Source organism: Canis lupus, chromosome 38 (assembly GCF_011100685.1).
Source record: "Canis lupus familiaris isolate Mischka breed German Shepherd chromosome 38, alternate assembly UU_Cfam_GSD_1.0, whole genome shotgun sequence".
Classification (NCBI taxonomy): Eukaryota; Metazoa; Chordata; class Mammalia; order Carnivora; family Canidae; genus Canis; species Canis lupus.
The window spans coordinates 12,295,793-12,318,123 of record NC_049259.1 but is presented as its reverse complement, the minus strand read 5'-3'; the positions used below and the strand labels follow the sequence as shown (position 1 = coordinate 12,318,123).

Below are 22,331 nucleotides of genomic sequence, written 5' to 3'. Positions count from 1 at the left end.
GGAATCATATCTCCCATTAGCTTCCTGAGAGAGGGAGTTATGTTTTTTAAATCCTTCCAAATCTGAAAAATGACTTTTTTTTTCTGCATTGGTAACAAATAGTTTGGCCTGGTATTGAATTCAAGATTGGAAAATAATTTTACTCATAATTTGGAAGTTATGATATAATGTTCTGAGTTACAATGATATTATAGAACACTGCAGTGATATTCTATATTTCTTTTATATGGGATTTATTGTTTGGCTGGAAATTTTTGTACCTTTTGCTTATTTCTGCTATTTGAACGTTTTATGGGATTATATGTATATTATTCCCCCCCAACCCATTAATTTTGCTAGCATATAGTGAGCCCTTTTAAACTGTTGCTTAATGTCTGGAAAAATACTTATTTTGTATTAATTCTTTGGCAATTTCATCTCTCATTTTTTTCTACTTTTGTCCTTCTGGAAATGCTCTATTTTTGTTTTGTTTTTCATCTCTATCCTTTTTAGTTTTAAGAGTTTTCTCAACTTTCTCTTTCAATCTTCTTCTTGAGATTTTTATTTTTCCTATTGTATTACTTCCTTCTTATATTGTTTCTTTCTTAAGACTTTTTGTTTTTTGTGTTTTTAAGTGAATACAACTTTTCTTCCTGGGGATAATAATTATAGGAGTGTGTGTATGTATGCATGTATGTATGTATTTATGTATTTATATTGAGGTGTACTTGGCATTCAATGTTATATTAGTTTCATGTGTATGGCATAGTGATTTGGCAACTATCTACATTATGCTGTGCTCACCACAAATTTAGCTACTACCTGTTACCATTCAATACTATTATAATATCATGAACTATAGTCCCTACTGTTGTGCCTTTCATCCTGAGACTTATTCAGGGCTATATTGTTTAACTGGGTTAGTGTAAAAGTATTCTACCCAAAAGCATAGAAACAGAAAAGTGTGGTATCTGACTTTTTAGAAGTGTATTTTTAAAGGGGAGAAGCACACCCTTCTCTCTGCTTCTTGGTGGACAGAATTGGTTTTAGCATATAAGTAGATTTAAATGCCATCATGTAAATGAAGCTGAGGGTGCCTGGGTGGCTCAGTCAGTTGAGCATCTGACTCCTGATTTTGGCTCAGGTCGTGATTTCAGGGTCCTGGGATCCAGCCCCACATTGGGCTCTCTGCACTCAGCGGAGAGTCTGCTTGAGGCTTCTCTCTCCTTCTCCCTCTGCCCCTCCATGTGCATGCTTCTCTCTCTCTAAAATAAAAATAAATAAATATTAAAAAATAAATGAAGCTGAGTCGTGTAGAAGTAAATTTGTACTTTCAGGTGAATTTTGAGAAACTGATTAAAATGAAAACTTTTAAAAAAATTAAAGAACTTTTATCACTTACTATTAAACTACATTTTAAGGAATAGCTTACTTAAAGAAAGTATAATTTATATGTATTATACAAACTTGTAGGTTCTGGAAATGGTAGTAAAATTGTTTTATCTTATTTGAAGGAGAGCGTGTAATCAGAGATCTATTAGATTTTTGTGACTATATAAAACACATACCCATCAATAAATGCCATATATTTTTGCAGACCAAATCAAATCTCTGTCTTGAGTAATGATCTGGATTCCATGGGACTCAGTGAAAGTGGAGACAGGGAACGTAGCTGGGTACAAAGAGATAATTCATGGTCTTTGCATATCTTTATGGACCTATATATATATATCCTTGATATTGAGGTTCATTGTTATCTTTTAAGATTTATTTATTTATTTATTCATGAGAGAGAGAGAGGGAGAGTGAGAGAGAGAGGAAGAGGCAGAGACACAGGCAGAAGGATGCAGGCTCCATGCAGGGAGACTGTCGCAGAACTTGATCCCGGGGCCTCCAAGATCACTCCCCGGGCTGAAGGCAGCACTAAACCACAAGCCACTGAGGCTGCCCAAGGTTCATTATTATGTACAATCACACTTGGTGCATGTATACACTTCTATTTTTCAGAGTATTAAACATTTTCATATAAATTATTTTAGCCTTAAATAATGATTCCAGTGTATTCCCTATAACTCAGATGAGGAAAATGAGGCAGTGATAGATTTCTTAAAATTCCTTAATTAAAAAACCTTCTCTACATCTTTGTAACTGAATCCCAACCTGATATTTTTGAGTACACCTGCGATTAAAGGTAAATCAAGCCATACCTTTCTACATGTAGGTTACTTTCCTTTGTGACAACCCTGCCACCAGTTGTGGAGAGCTAGATTAAGTTCGTGTGAAAGGAAATCAGGGGGAGAAATGCCAGTGACTTTCTAGGAGATTTGATTTGATGTCTACATTGGCATCTCTTTTTCAAGTCCTAAGTTATTTTTAAATTTCTCATATTTTTCATGTTTTATATGCACATGTTCCCTTCTGAAAAGTTTAGGCTCTTAATTATCTCTTTTTAATGAACATAGTATTATTTATGTATAGTAGATAAGCATTATATATTCTGTATATTTCATTTTCAAACAGTAGTTTGAGAAGAATGCTCCTTTTTCAGCTGTTCTTTTACTTGACAGTACTCTGAAACAAATAACTATTTTTGCATTTTCTACCGCACTATAAATCAGCTAAATATACCAAAAGTGACTAAGTCATGTTACAAATGAACCATAAATATGCTGAAATATTCCTAAAAGCAGAATTTTTGTTGTTGTTGTTAGAGTCATCAGGGTTCGTATCCGGAGGCACAAATGGTTCTATTAACAAAGAACTTTATTTTAAACATTGTAAAGACCTTGACAGGATGATATTCCCGTAGAAAGATCTGTCCTTAATTTAAGTACCTGGCATGGATCAAGCAAGTTTGGGTCAACGGGATAGTAGGTGAGGGGGAGCAAAACAGAGAGGTAAAAGCGTGAGACCAAATTAACTGCTGGCTCTTTTCTATTTTCAATCTCCACACGACTATATTTTGCTTTTTCTCTCTGGTGCTTTAGTGCTTAATTCCACCTTTCACTTTTAGTCACATGCTGCTGACTTCTTTGGGGTTTATTTTCACTCGGTTCTATATCTTCACCCTGCTGAAGCTTTCCATGTTTTGTGTCAGGAGGAAAAGTACCTTATTACCTTCTTGTCTGTTTAAAGTTTTTTCCTCCCTCCCTTCCTGTCTTGTACCTAATGAGCAAATTATCTAAAAATAGATACGTTCATCATTCTACAAAATGTTGTATCTTCTCTAGATTGGAGGCCAGTGTAATTGTAAGAGACATGTGTCTGGCAGACAGTGCAATCAGTGCCAAAATGGATTCTACAATCTACAAGAGTCGGATCCTGATGGCTGCAGTGCCTGTAACTGCAGTACCTCTGGGACAGTGGATGGAGATATTACCTGTCACCAAAATTCAGGCCAGTGCAAGTGCAAAGCAAATGTTATTGGTATGTGTAATGCAAAAGTTTACAGTCACATCTCTATTACCATCTGAATAAAATTCTCTATTTGATTTCTTAACTGGAGAGTAAAGCAAATTTCCTGGCTCAAGGCAAGCTGGAAAAAAAAAAAAACAATTTGGATGAAATTAACTGTCTAAAAATGATTAAATTAATAATTCTATCAAACTACAGCTTGAAGCTTAGTTTAATCAACCCTTTAGAAGTTTCTTTATTCTGCAGATGCATTAGTTCACATGGTCCCGTACTAATAAGTCATAGAAAAATATAATTTGCTTACTGCATAGATGTTTCTTTTAGAAAATTAGCACTTTTTCAAAATGTTTTACACTTAATGAGTTCTAAGCAAATCATTTCCATGCTAGTTTTCTTAATAGACCAAAATAAATGGATTTTTTCAAAATATTCTGTGCTACAGGGTCCTTTGTGATAAATCTTTCCATTTTTTTTCTATTATATTTCTTTGAACTGTTCCTATGAAATGCAAAATAAGTCAACATAATTCCACAGATCATGTATATTGGTAGGGTTAGTTATAAAAGGCCACATAATTTTAATTTTGTAATTCAGTGCCAAGCTGATTATAATAAACAGCTACCTTCGGTGTTATTTATCATTTTTTTTATACAAGACCTGCTTTTTTGTTTGTTACTCCCACAGGTATTTTTCAGAAATTAGATTTGATTATAGCAATTTATTACATCCAGCATTTTTGAGGGGAACCACGGCCACATAAGGACAAAATTTATCAAGTGCCCAAAATGCACTATGTACATAATGCACTTTGAAATGTTGATATATGAGAATATTATGAGAGGAAAGTTTCCTGATGAAGTGAGTCTTGTATTTTAACTGAACATGTCTTGGTTCACATAGGAAGTTTAAAAAAGACCTTTGCCTTTCTATTGTCATTCAAGACACCAAGTCTTCCGTGGTTTTTCTAACACTAACCTGAACCTTATAATAATGAAAACATGCCTGGCAGTCACACACACACAAATGCATACACATATATATACACATACAGATGAACATATTCTGAAGAACATTTTCATTTCTGTACAATAACTCTGGAGCTAATTCTTTATCTTTTCTATAGGTAGATATCCATACCTCACTTTATACAATTCAACCAGACAAGCATTTCATTTTAGTTTAATAAAAAAAATAGCGACATGGCTAATGATAGTACACAAGATTTCCCTGGTTTAAAGAAAGATTACATCAAAACCTTTAACACAGCCTGCCTTTATGCATTTCAAGCTTACATAAACTAACTTTTTGGAGAAAAAGAATATGTAACTTGTAAAGAGCAACGTATCTCTTTATAAGTGCTATCTGTGATGCTAAATGAATTCCAAGACCTTTGAATTCAATCTCTGTCATCCTTTGTTCCTTAATATGATATATGTTTTAAATTCATGATCTGAAAACAAAATTGAAGGAGAGATGTTAAAGACAATGAAATGTTTATTTTTCTGTATCAATGAAATCTTTCCTGTGATGCTTAAATCCCAGAGCTTAAGAAAAGAGGGTAAATCAAAATTTACCCTTTACTTAGAATTTGTTATGACCTCCCTGCCATTTATGGTTTTTGTTGATCCAGATAGTTTTATGCAGAAAAACATAAATACATATATTTTTGAAGATTAAATCATCATTGTGATATTATTTCTAGAGTTATTTCTGTACATCCAGCATTTTTAATAAAAATGTAAACTCGATATGTGTATAAATTCATTTCTTTTCTTAACAAGATTAGCAAATGCCCTCATTCAATTTTACCTTGTTAATAAGAAAAAAAGCTGAAAATACCAGTGTATGTTGTATACGCTTCAGAAAGCAAACTGTGAGAGTTAACAAAACTGTTAAATCTTACTAATGATTCTATCACCAGTAAAATACATTAGCACCAATAATTTTATTAAAGTAGGTCATTCATCTAGAATAAAAAGGGAGAAGAATGTGAATTAAATGCCAAGTGTGCTAACTCGCCTGCACTTGTTAACACCGAATGTGATGCCCTGTAGGCCTTCCTGAGTATCGTTAGGAATAGATTGCCTGTCAGGAATATGTATGGCATATTCAAATAAGCACTGCGCATATTTTTAAAACTGATATGATATGAATCCATGTAGACCAATTTTAATAGTTCAAAATGAGTCATAATTCTTGTTAACAATACAGTTATTTTTAAAATTTGCAGCAATAGTGGTCCTTTTTTATTTTCCTTATTGAAATTAAATGATATGCCTTAGGTGAGTCATTCATCACTGTTAAAGAACTTGCCTTCCATTGGAGTTCTTGAATTTTTATCCATATATATACATATATATTATGCATTTCCTTCCAGTTTAAGAAATGCTTTTCTACATCTGAGTTCCTGAGTGTGTTTTTGACTGTTATTTTAGGACTAATTTTTTTTTATTGCGATCATAGCTTGAAATAAATGTTTCCATTGATTCAACCCCACGTAGTCAGTTATTTAAACCCACAGATATGCAGAAACTGTCTAAAGGAAGCATTTTGCATCTTAACCTTTACTATTCAAAAATTTTTGTTTTATACTCTTTCCTTTTAATACTCTCTCTGAAACTAACCTAAGTTGTCAGAGATTTAAGTTTAGGTGATAAAACATTTTTCTCTGTTTGTGAAATGTATATATGTACTCCTTTAAATAGAAGTAATGCAACACCAGAATTTACTTAGTGTTTAAAGAGGAATGTCCTGAATCACACAATACGACAAGCGATGTGATTGCTTTATGAGCCAAGGAGAGCATAATTTATATTAATTGAAAATAATAAAATATAGGGGCACATAAAAGCATTGAAACAAAAATTGCTCCGGATAAGTTTTATTTATATTAATTATTAAAGGTGTGATATTCGGAAGTATAGATATTATTACACAAAAATAGCTATCAGCTTAACATTTTATTAAACATTGTAGGATCATCTGATTTCCGGGAAAATAACTAATGTGGTAATATGTAATTCTTCAATGTAGCTTTGAAAATTTCATTGTCTCTTGCACGAGCATTTTGTTAACATAAAATAATTAAAAATAATAGTTGTAATATTTGTTAAAGAGCTTCAGTATATAAAACGGAAGCAACATTTGCAGTAAGCATTTCTCTATATGTTAAGTAATAAAATTTCATAAGGCATGTCACAGAAATAAAGTTATATATGACTGCCAAAGTAAGTACCATTAATGTATTTTGAGTATATGACCAGGTCTCTATGGCAGCGCCCGGGAGAAAACACTTAACATTTTGTGTCTGCCTTAAACGTTGGCAGCAGCATTGTTTGTCTTGAAAGCGCGAATAAATTAACATTTTCACTTTTTTAAACAAATTTTATCTTCAGGGCTTAGATGCGATCATTGCAATTTTGGATATAAATTTCTCCGAAGTTTTAATGATGACGGATGTGAGCCCTGCCAGTGCAACCTCCATGGCTCAGTGAGCAAACTCTGCAATCCGCTTTCTGGGCAGTGTGAGTGCAAGAAAGAAGCCAAAGGACTTCAGTGTGACACGTGCAGAGAACACTTCTACGGGTTGGACATCACCAGTTGTAAGGCCTGTGACTGTGACATGGCTGGATCTCTCTCTGGGACCGTCTGTGACGCCAAGACAGGGCAGTGCATGTGCAAGCCCAGTGTTGGAGGGAGACAGTGCAATGAATGTTTGGAGGGCTACTTCTACCTCCAGCAAAATGATTCTTTCCTCTGTCTGCCTTGTAACTGTGATAAGACTGGGACAGTAAATGGCTCTCTGCTGTGTGACAAATCAACAGGACAATGTCCTTGCAAATTAGGAGTAACAGGTCTTCACTGTAATCAGTGTGTGCCTCACAGGTACAATTTGACCAGTGGCAATTTTCAAGGCTGCCAGATGTGTGAGTGTGACTCCTTGGGGACATTACCGGGCACCATTTGTGACCCAATCAGTGGCCAGTGCCTGTGTTTACCTAATCGGCAAGGAAGAAGGTGTAATCAGTGTCAACCAGGTAAGAAAGAAATGTGTTACATGTTCAGTGCACGGTGACTTTCCTTTCATTATCCCATATCAGATGATTCCTCTTTGTTTTGAGGTTGGGACTTCTAAAAAATTTACTTCCAACAACATTATTGTACTTATATTGTCATCAAATGCAGATATAACTATTTAATATGCTCAAGATTATTTGGTGTATCTGTGGTGTTATATTTGGGATGACCCTTTAGAGGAATCCCAGTCAATCAGACATTTTATAATTGAGACTAACTTATATTTAACTTCTCAACTTGAAGTAAACCCCCTTCCTATAACTGAACAAAATCTAAACTAATAAAAGCAAGGATAAAGTTTGCTTCCCAGAGAAAGGAAAACTTGGGTTAATTATGTATACCATGCCAAATATTCAGATGATGAACTGATTTTCTGAATAAATATGACCAAATATTTTTACTAAATGGTCTATATGTTCTGGCACCATATAGGATTATCTAGAATTATTTTTAAATGTCACCAAATTGGCAAAAGAGACTACTGTTTAGTCTCACTGTACCCATCTTTTTTATGGGTTTGCCAACCGGAAGGATGGACCCTATCTATAGCTTTCTCCTTGCCTTTGTATGATCTACTAAAGTAATATACTTTCTGTATAATAAAGCCATCATAATATCATGATAAATATACATGTTCATTAGTTACTTAACAGCTGTGCTAATGGTTGATCTGTCTATACAACCAGCTCTGAGTTATCTGAGCCTGTGAAAAGGAACAAGGGACCAAGCAAAAGGGAGATTCGTTTGCCAGAAATGGATAGGATGGAAGTCCTATTTGCCATGACAAAGAATCCAGCTTAGGAGAGTTGAGCCATGCCTTTCCTTTTACATTGGTCAGTGGGACAAATAAATCCAAAGGGATGAGATGGAGTTGATGAAGAGTTAATTCTTCTTGAGATATAAGTATCAGAAAATAATTTGAACCAGTTTCAACATATATGGGGGCTATATTATCACTGACTGTCCCATTAAACCTGATATGGAGCGATGCAGTCAGGATTTAGGTACTAGAAATCTCCCATTGGTACATATCCATTAATTCAATCATTTAATCATTACCATATTCTCTCTCTCTTTAGAAGAACACACTCTGCTTCTGTCTCCCTCTCTACATGGTTAAATGTCTACCTCATTACTGTTCTAGCAATACAGAAAGACTTAATTACCTACTTTCTGGTTACAATTCCAAGAAAGAAATTCTAATGGACTCAGTTTTGTTAGGGTGGCTGTGCCTAAGGCAATTCGCTATGGCCAAGAGTGTTAGGATCACTAAAAAGAAGCATGACTTCTAGGGACCAGTCCTTAAGGTAGGAGCGGGGTGGTAGGTATCCTAGTAAACAGGACAATTACTGAGAGCTGTGCAGATGGCCCACATGACTGCTATAATACATTGCACTCTTTTGGCTTCAGGATCATCTTTCCAAATTTGTAGTCACTTCTTTTATATACTAATATGATGCTTTTCTTCTTTTACTATTTATTAATATCTCTTATTTTGGAAATAAGATAGTCACCTGCACAAATCACCATGATTTACATATCCTTTTTTTCTAAATAAACCAGCCAAAGCTACTAGATCAAATGTTCTATCCCTTTGAGTGATTATCTGTTGTGAAGCCTATTGAGTCTTTTGTTCTCACCTAGAATATAGCTAGATCAACTGGCTCAAATCAGAATGGGAGGATCAAGGGTTTGATCCTCCTCTGAGTTAACCTATTTGGTAGAAGGAAAAAGAAACAGATTTATTGAGTATATTTCCTATTTTTTTCTTGAGTATATTTCTATTGGAGAGTTTTGATTCCTAGAAATATCTAAGAGATTCCTTCAAAACTAATTAAAGGCAAAATATTCAAGAAAGGAAATATAATCAAAACATATTATATGGCATAGCTGTGAAATAGATTTATATAGTCATATAGTCAATCTCTGAATGTGATTTAACCAAATCAAGAGATTATTGAGGAGGCATAGAAAAAGCTGAGTACTCATCCTCTATTGTAGAAAGACAATAATCTAAATTTTCAAAATTGAGATGGAACAATATATGGATGTTATAAAGAAATACAAAAATAAAAGCCAGATGAAGGTGGTTGCTGTGAACAGGCAAGAGGACTGCTATTATACACTGTGAGCCTTTAAATTCTACTTGATTTTTTAAACTATTTGCATGTAAATTTTGATAAAAAATACAAATTAAATTTAAAAATTAAAATATTGGAAAGTCATACTCAACCATTTTCTTCCCCTGATGGTCTCCTCTGTCTCCCACGGGCCTCTTCCTTTTTGAGATTTATCTCAGATGGTATTGGTTTTCTAGGAGAGTATTATCTTCATGACTATTTGCCTAAGCACGTTGGTCATGAAACTCCTCTCCAAAGGTTTATGGCAAATTGTCCTCCCTTTTAAGGAAAATATAGAATGAGGATCATCCCTACTAGTGTAAATAATGATCGTATTTAATACATTCTTGTATTTTACTTATTTGTGTAGATGCTTATTTCCCTTGTTGAAGTTTTGATATCTTGAGAGTAAGGATTATCTTATTCAACTTGTGTAGCTACCATACTAATGTAATACCTTATACACTGCTTGCACTGAGTAAGTGGTTTAATTGAAGACACTGAGAAATAATCAGGAATTTTAAGAAGAGTATCTATGCTAGGGTTCTCCAGAGAAACAGAACCAATAAGGCATATGTATATATATCAGCTGTACTGAGAATTTCCTTCACGTATATCCTTTGTTGGACCCCTTTCCTGAATCCTATGTGTTCTTTTATCTTATATTATATGTGTATTTGGTAAAGAACACACTCCAGTAGCTTGTGAGAAAGGGTACGGGGAAGAAATAATATTTTAGAATTTTGAATATCTGCAAAAAAACTTTATTCCATACATAACTACCTGAAATTTTATCATTATTATATAGAATCACTTTCACTCAAAAAATCATTTCACCATTATCTTCTTGCAGTGCCAATTAGATTTTTTTCCCTGTATTTTTCTTTCTTTCTTCTTTTTTTCTTTCTTACAATCTAGAAGCTTCTGTTTCTATATCCCTCATTTCTGACAATTTCACAACAATATGCTTTTGTTAAATAATTCTTCTGAGCACTCAGTGGGCCCTTTTGTCTGTAGGCTAATGTTCTTGTATTCTGTATAAAGCACCTTTACAACAACAACTAGACTAGTGTTTGATCAAACAACTGACCCCAGGTTTACCCAAGTTGACATGTGAAATCAAATATCACAGGGCACCCTTATATGTAATCCCTGCATTCACTGTATCACTTTTCCCCTGCATCTGTCGAGTCCATGCACTCTCTGGTTTAACTTCTAAAGAGAAAACTCACTGTCTTCTCTCAAAATGCAAGAGGGAAAATCTTCTGGTTTGGGAGGGGGTTAACTATTCCTCACACCTGACTTCAGAAAACTCTGGAATCTTCAATTCTAAACCTTTCTTTCTAGATTTATACCACTCGTATCAATCAGCTTACTGTTGGCCTCTCTACTGCAAATGCTTAGGTTTTACTTGCAGACATCTACCATTGACCTCCATTTCCTCTTCTATCTTTTCTTTTATTTCTTTTTTAGGGATTTCAGAAGGGAAAAAGTGTTCAACTCTGCTTAACTGATATGTTATCTTAGTAGTTTCTGGGTTATAATCTTTTCAGCCAAATCCTTACAGCTTTCCTCTGATTTCCCCTCTGTTTCTACAACCCTGGTCTCTTTTATCAAAGTCAGTCTTATTGCTTTTACTTTCAAATTGACCCAGAACTGGACCACTTTTTACTGCCCCACTCACCCATTTTTATCTTCCTTTTGGTTTAGCTGACAAGCATCCTAAACTTTCTCTCTCCTCTTTATTCTTCTCTAGTCATTTCTTAATTTGCAGCCAAAGGGATGCTGTTCAAACTTTAGTTAAACCATATCACTTCATCCTTTACTGACTTCCCATTATTGTGGGTAGAAAACATGGCCCACATGAACTGTAACACCCATGATCTCTCTCTGACCTCATTTCCAAGAGTCTTTGGATCATTTGTTCCTTTCCAGGCTACAGTATAACTAATGTTTCTCACATTGTTCAGTGCTCTGTCCTGGGCACATAGGGCGGTGTCTCCCTAGTATATGCTCCATCTGTGTTCCTCTAAGTAAGAAATAGTTACATTTAAAAATTACCTCAGGGGTGGGGCACCTGGATGGCACAGTCGGTTAAGCAACTGACTCTTGCTTTTGGCTCAGGTCATGATCTCAGGGTTGTGAGATGAAACCCATGGTGGGCTCCGTGCTGGGTGTGGAGCCCACTTCAGATTCCTTTTCTCCCTGCCCTCTGCCCCTCCTGCTGCTTAAGCTCTCTCTCTCTCTCTCAAAAAAAGAAAAAAAAAATATATATATATATCCCAGTGGTATTTTCTTCTATTTAGGTTCAGGCACAGTGCAAGTCTGTGAGTGCTCCTTTGGTGACATACAGAGAGGATATAGTTTTCACCCTGCCAGGGAGGAAAGAAAATAGTGATCTAAATGCCTAATGGATTTTTTTTTTGACAAAACAAGATATTCTGTACACATGGGTGTAGCATATGGGAAGGTCAAATGTGTTTGTGGACCTTTATTTTTTCTTTTTGGTCCTGCATTCTAGCTTCAGAAATTACTTTGAATTTTTTAGGTGGGTTTTACTGTCTCTTACTGTGAAAGTTACATTGAAAAAAAGGACCCATATCCTGAAGTATCTTTATCATAAACAGATGTTTCACAGTAGCCAGCTCTGCAGTACGCACATTAAAATGCACTGCTGCAACCTGAAGCTTTCTTTCTACTTCTTTAAACACATCTGAGAGACCTAGATCATATACCACAGGGGAGAAGCTCCATGCTAGTATGTGTGAGTAGTGGGGCATGGAGGGAGAAGCATGGGGTAGGTTAGGAGGGATGAACTCGTAAGCCTCCAGACTCCTGCCTGCCTTTCTCATCTGTGGTTGTAAATATTACTGGCCCCTACTAGACTATTGCCCATAGATTCTTGTCCCACTTTCTTAAAAAACATTATTAAGGAAGGTGCATATAATGAAACCTCATGTATTATTAACCTAACCTTACTATGAATGTACAAGGAATAGGCTTAATTCAACTAAAATTTATAGGCAATTTGTTAAAGCAGCAGTGCACATTAGAAGGTACATTAGAGCCACATTGGTTTTAATATGCCATTCAATAACTTGAACAGAGGTTAAAAATGCTGCTTAACCTCCATTAAGTATTTTAAAAATGCTTTAATTTAAAATTATTTGGAGTGTGTGTACATATATGAATGTACACATACCCACACTAATAAATATAGCACTAAATATGTTTTCCCAGTTCGTTTTTTCAGTGCTGGATGACCTCGTAACGTTCAGCAGCAAGCACTTAATCAGAGGCTAGGCCGAGAAATGCAGGGAAGGATGTCAAGGCATCCTGAGCCAATGACCCACCCTTGTCCTTGAGAACCAGAGGCAGAGAGGGTTTATTGAGGACTCTGCAGCTCTGGAATAAAATAAAGGCTAATTTATAATGAAAACAGCTTTGTATGACATGTTTTGTGCTAATAGGACAATTCCTCATGCTTCCCTCTGATATTTACTTTTGGTTTTGTTTTATAATTCATATAGACTATTAGAAAGTAAAACAAAGTATCTTGTTTCATTAAGAAGCATATCATATTTGTTAAGTAATGAGCTCATAAACCAGAATTGCATGCAAGACTCTGCCAGTGGAATCAGAATTAGATGGCTGATATTCCATTAAAAATCAGTGCATCAAAGTTGAGGTCCGGTTATGCCACATATCCTAGTGTTTGGTGAAACAGCTTTGGAGATTAATATGTTTTCCACAGAAAGACCTGAGCCTCAGAATAAGAGCCTCTTCCATGATAAACCACCAGGAAAGAATTTTGTCATAAGCAATAGGGACCATAATCCCAGGCACATCTGTGTGTGTGTGTGGTGGGGTGGGGGTGGGGGGTAGTACATTGACAAGTCATTATTTAAACTTTAACTTAAGGAAAATCTCACTTTCCTAGAAAATTGCCTCATAAAAATGGCAATGATGATAATAGATAATATTTACTGAATGTGTACTGTTTGTTTGCCAGACCCTGGGTTAGGGTTTTATCTGAAAAGTCCCATTGAATATGCACAATATTTATATGCTGGAAGGACCAGTATTTTCCCACTTTATAGTAGGGGAAATGGATTCTAATTAAGTAAAAGAACCATTTATAAATCCACGTCCAACTGACCTCAGTGTCTGCACTCTGAAAGAGTAAACAATTTTTCTGAATAACTCAATATTTGTCAAAATCATTCACTCAATACATATTTGAGGGCGAGTTAAAAAAGATACTCTTACAAGTGTTTGTAGATTCCCTCTTTCCTCAGGCTCATCTCCACCCATGGGTCTAGCTGACTGCGTTAGGTCCTGGGGTATCTCTATTGTGTAATAGTCATAAAATGAAAATTAACAGAGTTCTGAGAGGCTACCATGATCTGGTAATGAAGAGTTGAACTGAGTTGCCTAGAAATGTAATGATTTCCATGGACTAAGTTGGTGAAATTTCTGATGGAGAAAATTTTCTGTTGGAGATGGTGACAATGGCATGAGAGAGAAACTTCAGAGCATATCATTGGTTAACCACTGAGACTGGGAAAAAAATGGGACTAAAGAATAAAAATGTATTAAAGTGTTTCTGTGGATTGTGAAAACACTTATCTATGTGTTATAATTTCTAAGACATAGTCACAGCTGTCATTATTTATATTCATTGTTGTTATTGAATTTGATTTTTAAAGAATATGCATTTGGAGGCCTTTCATGCATATTCCCATAAATAGAACAACTAGGTTTTTATAAAACAGAAGAGTCTAATACAATGTTTTCACTTATGTGAGCATGTTATTAGATCCTTGGCCCTAAGAACAGGAGATACAGTTTTGGGATGACATTTTTTTTTTTTCAGAAGTTCTTTTCTATCTGTTGATATGACAAAGATTACATTTCATATATATTGTTCCTGATTCATATACATTCCCTGCTACCCTTCCTGATGGGCTAGACCACTCTGACCAATCATTTTATGACTCACAGATTTATCTTTACTATGTTTCTTTAAAGTGCTAAAAAGATCATGTCGTATTTTAAGGGGAAGCATATCCAACTGGCCAGGTACCCAGCCACCTACTCATCTAGCCATCTACCCATTTCATTCACATATCCATATTTTCAATAAACATCTATTGAACATAAAGTACCAGGGGCTATGTTGGTGTAAGATATACAATCATCATTATATTAAGGTATCATGCTTTAGTAGGAGAAATGGACCTGTATGTAAACATAACACAGTAGGTGCAGTATTAGAAATGTCCGATATAGAGAAGTGGTAAAGTGAAGGAATTGATTCATTCTTGAAGGATGGGCGATATGGAAGACTTAGTTGAGCACATAATTCTTAAAAGTAAACTCCTGTTTACTTTTGATAAACTAATCATGGAGAGTGTAACAGTTCAGGAAGAAGGAAGAGGAGCGGAGATTTTAAAACATATCTAAACTAATTGAGAAGAGTTGTTTTTTAAAAAAACTCTTAAATAAGAAAAAGTATATCTTGGGATGAGTAATATTAATATTTATGGACTTATTGACATTTGATCAACTATATAAACAATAATTTTAGCATTATTTTTATGTAAAATTACCACAATGTAAGAAAATTATTATTGCTTTAATTTGAAAATTAGCATCACTTACCATAGTTATTTCTGAAAATGTTGATTTTTAAAATCATTACTAAAAAAGTCTTGTTGCTTGGTGTAGGTGAGCCACAGATTTCTCCCTAGACTCTTTTCTTAGCATTATGTCCATTCTCTGGCTTAAGGTGAGAATCATTTCTTCTAAATGGCTTATAATTAGTGCTTAGCCTCAGCTCTGCCCTCCTTTCCTGAATAAGGCCTAGGGGTTAAACTTGTTTTCTTTCTCCCATTTCAAGACCGTGGCAAAGCCTGGTTGTTCATGGTCCTCAGGAGGGACATTGCTAGGAAATGGGCTCTTCTTTTATGCCCAGGACAGTGCTGTGCTGTGCAAATAGCCACTACAGGAGATAATACCAGTTGCCTTGCTAATAACTTTGAACTCTAAGGATTCTGCGAGTCTTCTCTTGGATAAAGCGGCACTATTTTGTAAAATGGGTGACTTTTTGCTTTAACTGCAAAACACCTTGTTTTCCCCATTCAGCCTGTCTTGTTTGGGAGCAAGGGTTCTCTGAAATAAAACTGGGGAAAGTCACAAACTTTAGTGGGCTGATCTGTGCTATATCTATGCGAACTCTCAGCACTACAGTAATGTAAGGTAATAGCATTGTCCTAATGACCGTGCTTCACAATGTGGTACGAAATCATTCATGGAGAGAAATTTCAAAAAGATCAGTTAAAATGTTACGGACCTGAAGATGTGGAACATGAAGTGGAGCTAATGGAAGAAGATCAGAAATGTATTGAGTGAAAGAAAATTAAGGTCAGTTATCTTTAAGCCACACTCTGGAGTTGAAGTTTAAGTAGGAGGGAAGAGAAAATGTTGTTTTCTATAGTTGGAAGTCATAAAAGGAGAGGTAATGGTCTAGAATTAGGCACATTCAGGTAAGGCAAGAAATAATCACTGAGCAGGAAGGTACCTGAGTCATCCTAATTAGAACTGCTTAAAAATAGGACAACGAAAATACTGGTGGGATTAACCTTTATAATCGTGCTCCAGAGAGGAGGAGGGGAATTAACCACAAGGCGAGTTCTAATACAGGCATTTCCTTGAAGACCTACCTCCAGGTTGCAGCTTCCCTGTTTTTTTGTTTTGTTTTGTTTTGTTTTGTTTTGTTTTGTTTTTCATTTTTGTTTTTCTCTGCTTATATTGCTGATTTTTCTATGGCAGTTTTTATTTTCTAAATGTTGGGCAACCCAATTTTCTGCACCAAAATATACTCCCCTCTTGTCTTTACAGATTTATCTAATAAATCATTTCTTGTAAAAAAAATCATCCCTAATCATTCTAGAGTTCTCCATGGCTTGAAGCTATTGCAGTAAGTCCAAATTAATTCTACTTCTAAGTATCTGTGCTAATGGGTAATTTATCCAAATTGGAGAGCTGTTAGTACATTCATGATGGCATCATCATGAATTTAAGGACCTAGGTATCTTCACAGGAAGAAAAATACATGGAATCACAACCACAGTGGTCTTGAATTCAAAATAAAAGCCTTTGAAGTATGTGACTTTGATCGTATGATGAATCAGGTATGAGAATATATATTAATTTGCATAACTATTTCTGGAAACTCATATAAGGCAGATTGCTATCGATGGATACAAAGAAGCAAATGACATAATATAGTTGTCAATTACTCTAAAAAAATGACAAGATCAGTCAGCTCTTTCCAACAGATTGGAATGGCACTGATTTTGAGTTTCTTCCTTTTCTTTGAGCACGATCTTTTTCTATTTGACTATTTCTGAAGCTTTCTAAGAGAGAATATGCTGGGCCTAAGAGAAGAAGAAGAAATTGTTGATGGCTATGAAAGAATGGCCTGTTTTCAACCAGAGCCTCAACTGAGATTTATAATATGTTCCAATTAGTTTTTGTTTCTCCCTATAGCATAGTTACACACAGTGGATCCACTTTGTGTTCATGTTCTTTTTCTCTTTCAATATCAGTGATATAGACCTAAATTAGTGATCATGACACTTATAGAGATCATTTTCACTTGTCAGAACTTTATTGATTAGAATCATTCTTATGAAACTCAATACCAAAGAAACAAACAATCCAATCATGAAATGGGCAAAAGACATGAACAGAAATCTCACAGAGGAAGACATAGACATGGCCAACACGCACATGAGAAAATGCTCTGCATCACTTGCCATCAGGGAAATACAAATCAAAAGCACAATGAGATACCACCTCACACCAGTGAGAATGGGGCAAATTAACAAGGCAGGAAACAACAAGTGTTGGAGAGGATGCGGAAGAAAGGGAACCCTCTTACACTGTTGGTGGGAATGTGAACTGGTGCAGCCACTCTGGAAAACTGTGTGGAGGTTCCTCAAAGAGTTAAAAATAGACCTGCCCTATGACCCAGCAATTGCACTGCTGGGGATTTACCCCAAAGATACAGATGCAATGAAACGCCGGGACACCTGCACCCCGATGTTTATAGCAGCAATGTCCACAATAGCCAAACTGTGGAAGGAGCCTCGGTGTCCATCGAAGATGAGTGGATAAAGAAGATGTGGTCTATGCATACAATGGAATATTACTCAGCTATTAGAAATGACAAATACCCACCATTTGCTTCAACGTGGATGGAACTGGAGGGTATTATGCTGAGTGAAGTAAGTCAGTCGGAGAAAGACAAACATTATATGTTCTCATTCATGTGGGGAATATAAATAATAGTGAAAGGGAATAGAAGGGAAGGGAGAAGAAATGTGTGGGAAATATCAGAAAGGGAGACAGAACGTAAAGACTGCTAACTCTGGGAAACGAACTAGGGGTGGTGGAAGGGGAGGAGGGCGGGGGGTGGGGGTGAATGGGTGATGGGCACTGAGGTGGGCACTTGACAGGATGAGCACTGGGTGTTATTCTGTATGTTGGTAAATTGAACACCAATAAAAAATAAATTAAAAAAATAGAATCATTCTGCAATCCCTCTCCCTCTTGTTTCAATAAAATTCCTTGTAACATTATGGATGTGCTTATGTGTGTGTGTGCGCGCACACATAGCACACAACACCAAGAACCATTTCTCCCTCATATACCTGCTCCATCCTTCTAGTGTCTAATGCCTTTCTTAATTTTATAGCTATTGATTATATGAAATTTTGAGAAACTTGAAAATATTTGAATCATATTTTTGTTTCCTTCTGCTATAAGAAACAAATACAGGTTTTATAATTAACCTAAATTCTGTGAGTTTTAAAATGGAATACATATGGAAATCAATACCTATTTATAATTTGGTACATTTGTGTGAATGCATCAAATGTTTAGGGAGTGCCTACTTTGTGACAAGCACTGTCCTGGGTGCTGGGCAGGCAGTGGTGAATTCATCAGACAATGTTCCTGCCTTCATGGAGGTTACAATCGGGTGAAAATGAGTTTAATTATAATTTTCATGAGGAAATAAATTTCTAAAGGAAATAAGAGGGATGCCTGGGTGGCGCAGCGGTTTGGCGCCTGCCTTTGGCCCAGCGCGCGATCCTGGAGACCCGGATCGAATCCCACGTCAGGCTCCCGGTGCATGGAGCCTGCTTCTCCCTCTGCCTGTGTCTCTGCCTCTCTCTCTCTCTGTGACTATCATAAATAAATAAAAATTAAAAAAAATAAAGGAAATAAGATGTTTTGAAACTGGAACAGGCATGTTTAAACTGGCCTAGGATAGGTTACTCAAGGAAGCCACAGACCTGATGTGCATAGAAGAGAGCTAAGCAGAAAAAAATGGGTCAAAATCGTTTCAGCAGACAGACCTGCCAATGAAAAGGCCTTAAGATATCAAGAAGAGATATGACTGGAGCAGACTGAGTTGGGAATTAACAGTGAAATGAAACCAATATAGAGGTGGGACCTGCTGGGGCTGGAGGCTGGGTTAGGGACTTGGATTTTTATTCCCCAAAGAGAAGAGGATGTTATCAAACAATTTTCAATAGAGGAACGAGGTGTTCAAACTACACTCTGAAAAATGTTGTTCCAGCTATACCATGAAGAATAGATTGGAGGGGGACAAGAGGGATACCATGAGATAAGATGGCCTCTGTAGTTGAGATGAGTATGTGTCAATCTATTTGTTGACTACTATTTGGGGAAAGTTTGTTAACCATCCTAACCTTCAGTGTTCTCATATATGTGATGGACATAATAAGAATACCTGAATTACCAGCACTCCCTTGAGGAGTGAGGTCATGAATATAAGGCTCTTACCATTGTCTCTGGTCTATAGCATGAACTATAATAAACTTGGTGGTGGGACACCTGGATGGCTCGGTGGTTGAGTGTCTGCCTTTGGCTCAGGTCATGATCCTGGGGTCCGGGGATTGAGTCCTGCATTGGGCTCCCTGCAGGGAGCCTGCTTCTCCCTCTGTCTATGTGTCTGTCTCTGTGTGTGTGTGTCTCATGAATAAATAAAATATTTAAAATCAAAATAAAAAAAAAAACTTGGTGGTGACTTTGACTAGGGAGATGGCAATAGGGATGGAGGGTAGAAAGTTTAAATTTTTTGGAAGATAATATCCATAGGATATGGTAATTAGCTAGATGTAGAGGTAGAGGGATGTGAAGGACTCAAGGGTTTCCAGTTTTAGCAAACTACAGGATGCTCAGTTAAATTTAAATTTTAGATAATCATACATTTTAATATAAGCCAATATCACAGACTTTTACCAAAAAAAACCTCATTGTTTATCAGAAATTTAAATTTAACTGGCCATCTTGTACTTTGGCCACCTTTCCAAAGATGTCACAGGGTCTAGGCTGAGCAGCTGAATGAATGATGGTACTATTTGCTGGAATGGAGATATTGAAGGAGGACTGGTTTCTAATGGAAAGATCATGAAGTAGATTTTAAACATACTGAATTTTAGTTGTCTTGGAGATGCCCAGGTATAATGTAAATTATTTACTCAGCCCTTCTCTGTTTGTAACTGATACACTAGGTAAGAGCAGCTATGACCACATTTGTATTGGGAATTTGGAAGTGCTGTGATAGCATTCTGGTTTTAGGTGTAATCAAACTATCTTTTAAAGAAAAGAATGGATGGGAAGGCTACATAAAAACTTTTCATTTCTTCTTTTCCAGGTTTTTATATTTCTCCAGGCAATGCCACTGGCTGCCTGCCATGTTCATGCCACAAAATGGGTGCAGTTCATCACATCTGTAATAGCCTAACTGGTCAGTGCATTTGCCAAGATGCTTCTGTTGCTGGGGAAAGTTGTGACCATTGTAGAGACCTTTACTTTGGATTTGATCCTCAGACTGGAAGGTAAACATTTGTAACAATATTTATTTATTTATTTTTTAATTTTTATTTTGTAACAATATTTAAATATTTATATTGGATTATATTTGTAATTAATTTTTCTCCTAACAATGATTTATTTGTCAGTATTTTTTGTAAAAAGAAACATTGTCTTTCCTCCCTAGTTTGTTGGTATAATTTTGACTCTTTGATACCTGCATTCATTGAACATAATAGTAATCTTTGAATATCTCCTAGAGTTCCAATGTATAGGTTGCTGTATGTTGACAGATAGCCCTAGTATTAAGGTCTGGGAATACTTAACTAGATAAAATCCTTTTCCCTCAAAGAACTTGCAATTTGGATGGATAAAGACAGGTAAAGAGATATTCATAGAAGTAAATGCGTGCACATGTGCACACACATACACAGTACAAGGGCTGGGATACGCAGCCTATGTGTGTAGAACCTTTATTTTACATGACCCCTGAATTTATTGCCTTTTTAAAAAAAATGTATCCATTTCTGTTGTCCTGGCCTTTCAAATTTAGATTTAAATGCCAGCAGGAAAAAAAGAAAAAGAAAGACAGAGAGAAAAAAAAAAATCAGAAAAAGAAGACCAGCAGATAGAAACATATTTTTGAATTAAGTTATATGATTTTTTCCCTAGTGTGTAAAGTATATTTTGAAAGTAAATTACCCCCTTTTCAAAGTTACGCAGTCTTTAAAGTTTTATATCTCATTTCCTGTATATCTGTGGGCATTTATTTTCATGCATTTATGCTCATTGCTGTATTTTTGAAAATGTGCTGGAATACCAATTCCATGTGTGTTTTTTGGGTCTAGTCAGATTCTAAGTTTGTCTAGGGTTGGGACTATACCAGTGAATTCTTTGGAATTCCTATCCCTAAGCAACTAGTAATATGTTCTGTACACACCAATCAAAGCTGTTTCTCAATGTGTGTGTGTGTGTGTGTGTGTGTGTGTTTATAAATATAATTGCTAATTATTCAAGAGTTTGAGATTATCTGGGCTCTTTTCAACTCATTGTCCCCTGCTGCCTACCTTTTGGCTGTTACACTCTTCATTAACACCTCGATTAGAGTGTGGACAGGGTGACAGGGTAAATTATTGAAAAAGAACTCAAAACCAGTGCATCTGGCTTTCTACTAAAATCCAATGCGATTTAAAATCTTTAACATGACATTTAAAATATTTATTAAAATGATTATTTTTCTTATTAGACCTTTTTTATTTTTATTTTTTTATATACCTTTAAAAAGAAAAACAACATCCTGTTCCTCTTCTGTTACTATTGGAAGGAATATCATCTTGGTGGTCTGAGAGCATTACCACTCTTTTCCACAAATACTCAATCACTGTGAATGAGTATAGAAAACACATGATACAGTAAATGTTAAACAAAAACTATTATCTGTAATTCAGTAGTAAAGTTAGAACTGGTTACTGTACATACTGTCTCCTCTACATAATTTTTATTGAAAGACCATCTCACAAATTCCCCAGTTGGAATTCTTAGGTTGGCTTGTTTCACTTCTGGCCACCTCTGTCTTTAGGTTTCTTACATTTTCCATAGTCTTCCTGGTAACATTTAATTACCAGAGAAAGGACAGCCTGGGTGGCTCAGCGGTTTAGCGCAGCCTTCAGCCCAGGGCATGATCCTGGAGACCTGGGATCAAGTCCCACTTCGGGTTCCCTGCATGGAACCTGCTTCTCCCTCTGCCTGTGTCCCTGCCTTTCTCTGTCTCTCTCATAAATAAATAAATAAAATATTAAAAAAATAATTACCAGAGAAAAATATTTCCCC

The 22,331-nt window shown here is 35.8% G+C and overlaps 1 protein-coding gene across 1 annotated transcript in view; it reads left to right on the top strand.

Annotated features, from left to right (window-relative positions):
* The window catches only part of USH2A (usherin), a 702,892-nt gene that overhangs the window by 124,206 nt on the left and 556,355 nt on the right, over positions 1–22,331 (top strand). The window contains 3 exon segments of the mRNA XM_038586435.1: positions 3,210–3,405; positions 6,789–7,430; positions 20,344–20,527. Of these exon segments, the coding sequence (XP_038442363.1) occupies positions 3,210–3,405; positions 6,789–7,430; positions 20,344–20,527 (1,022 nt within the window).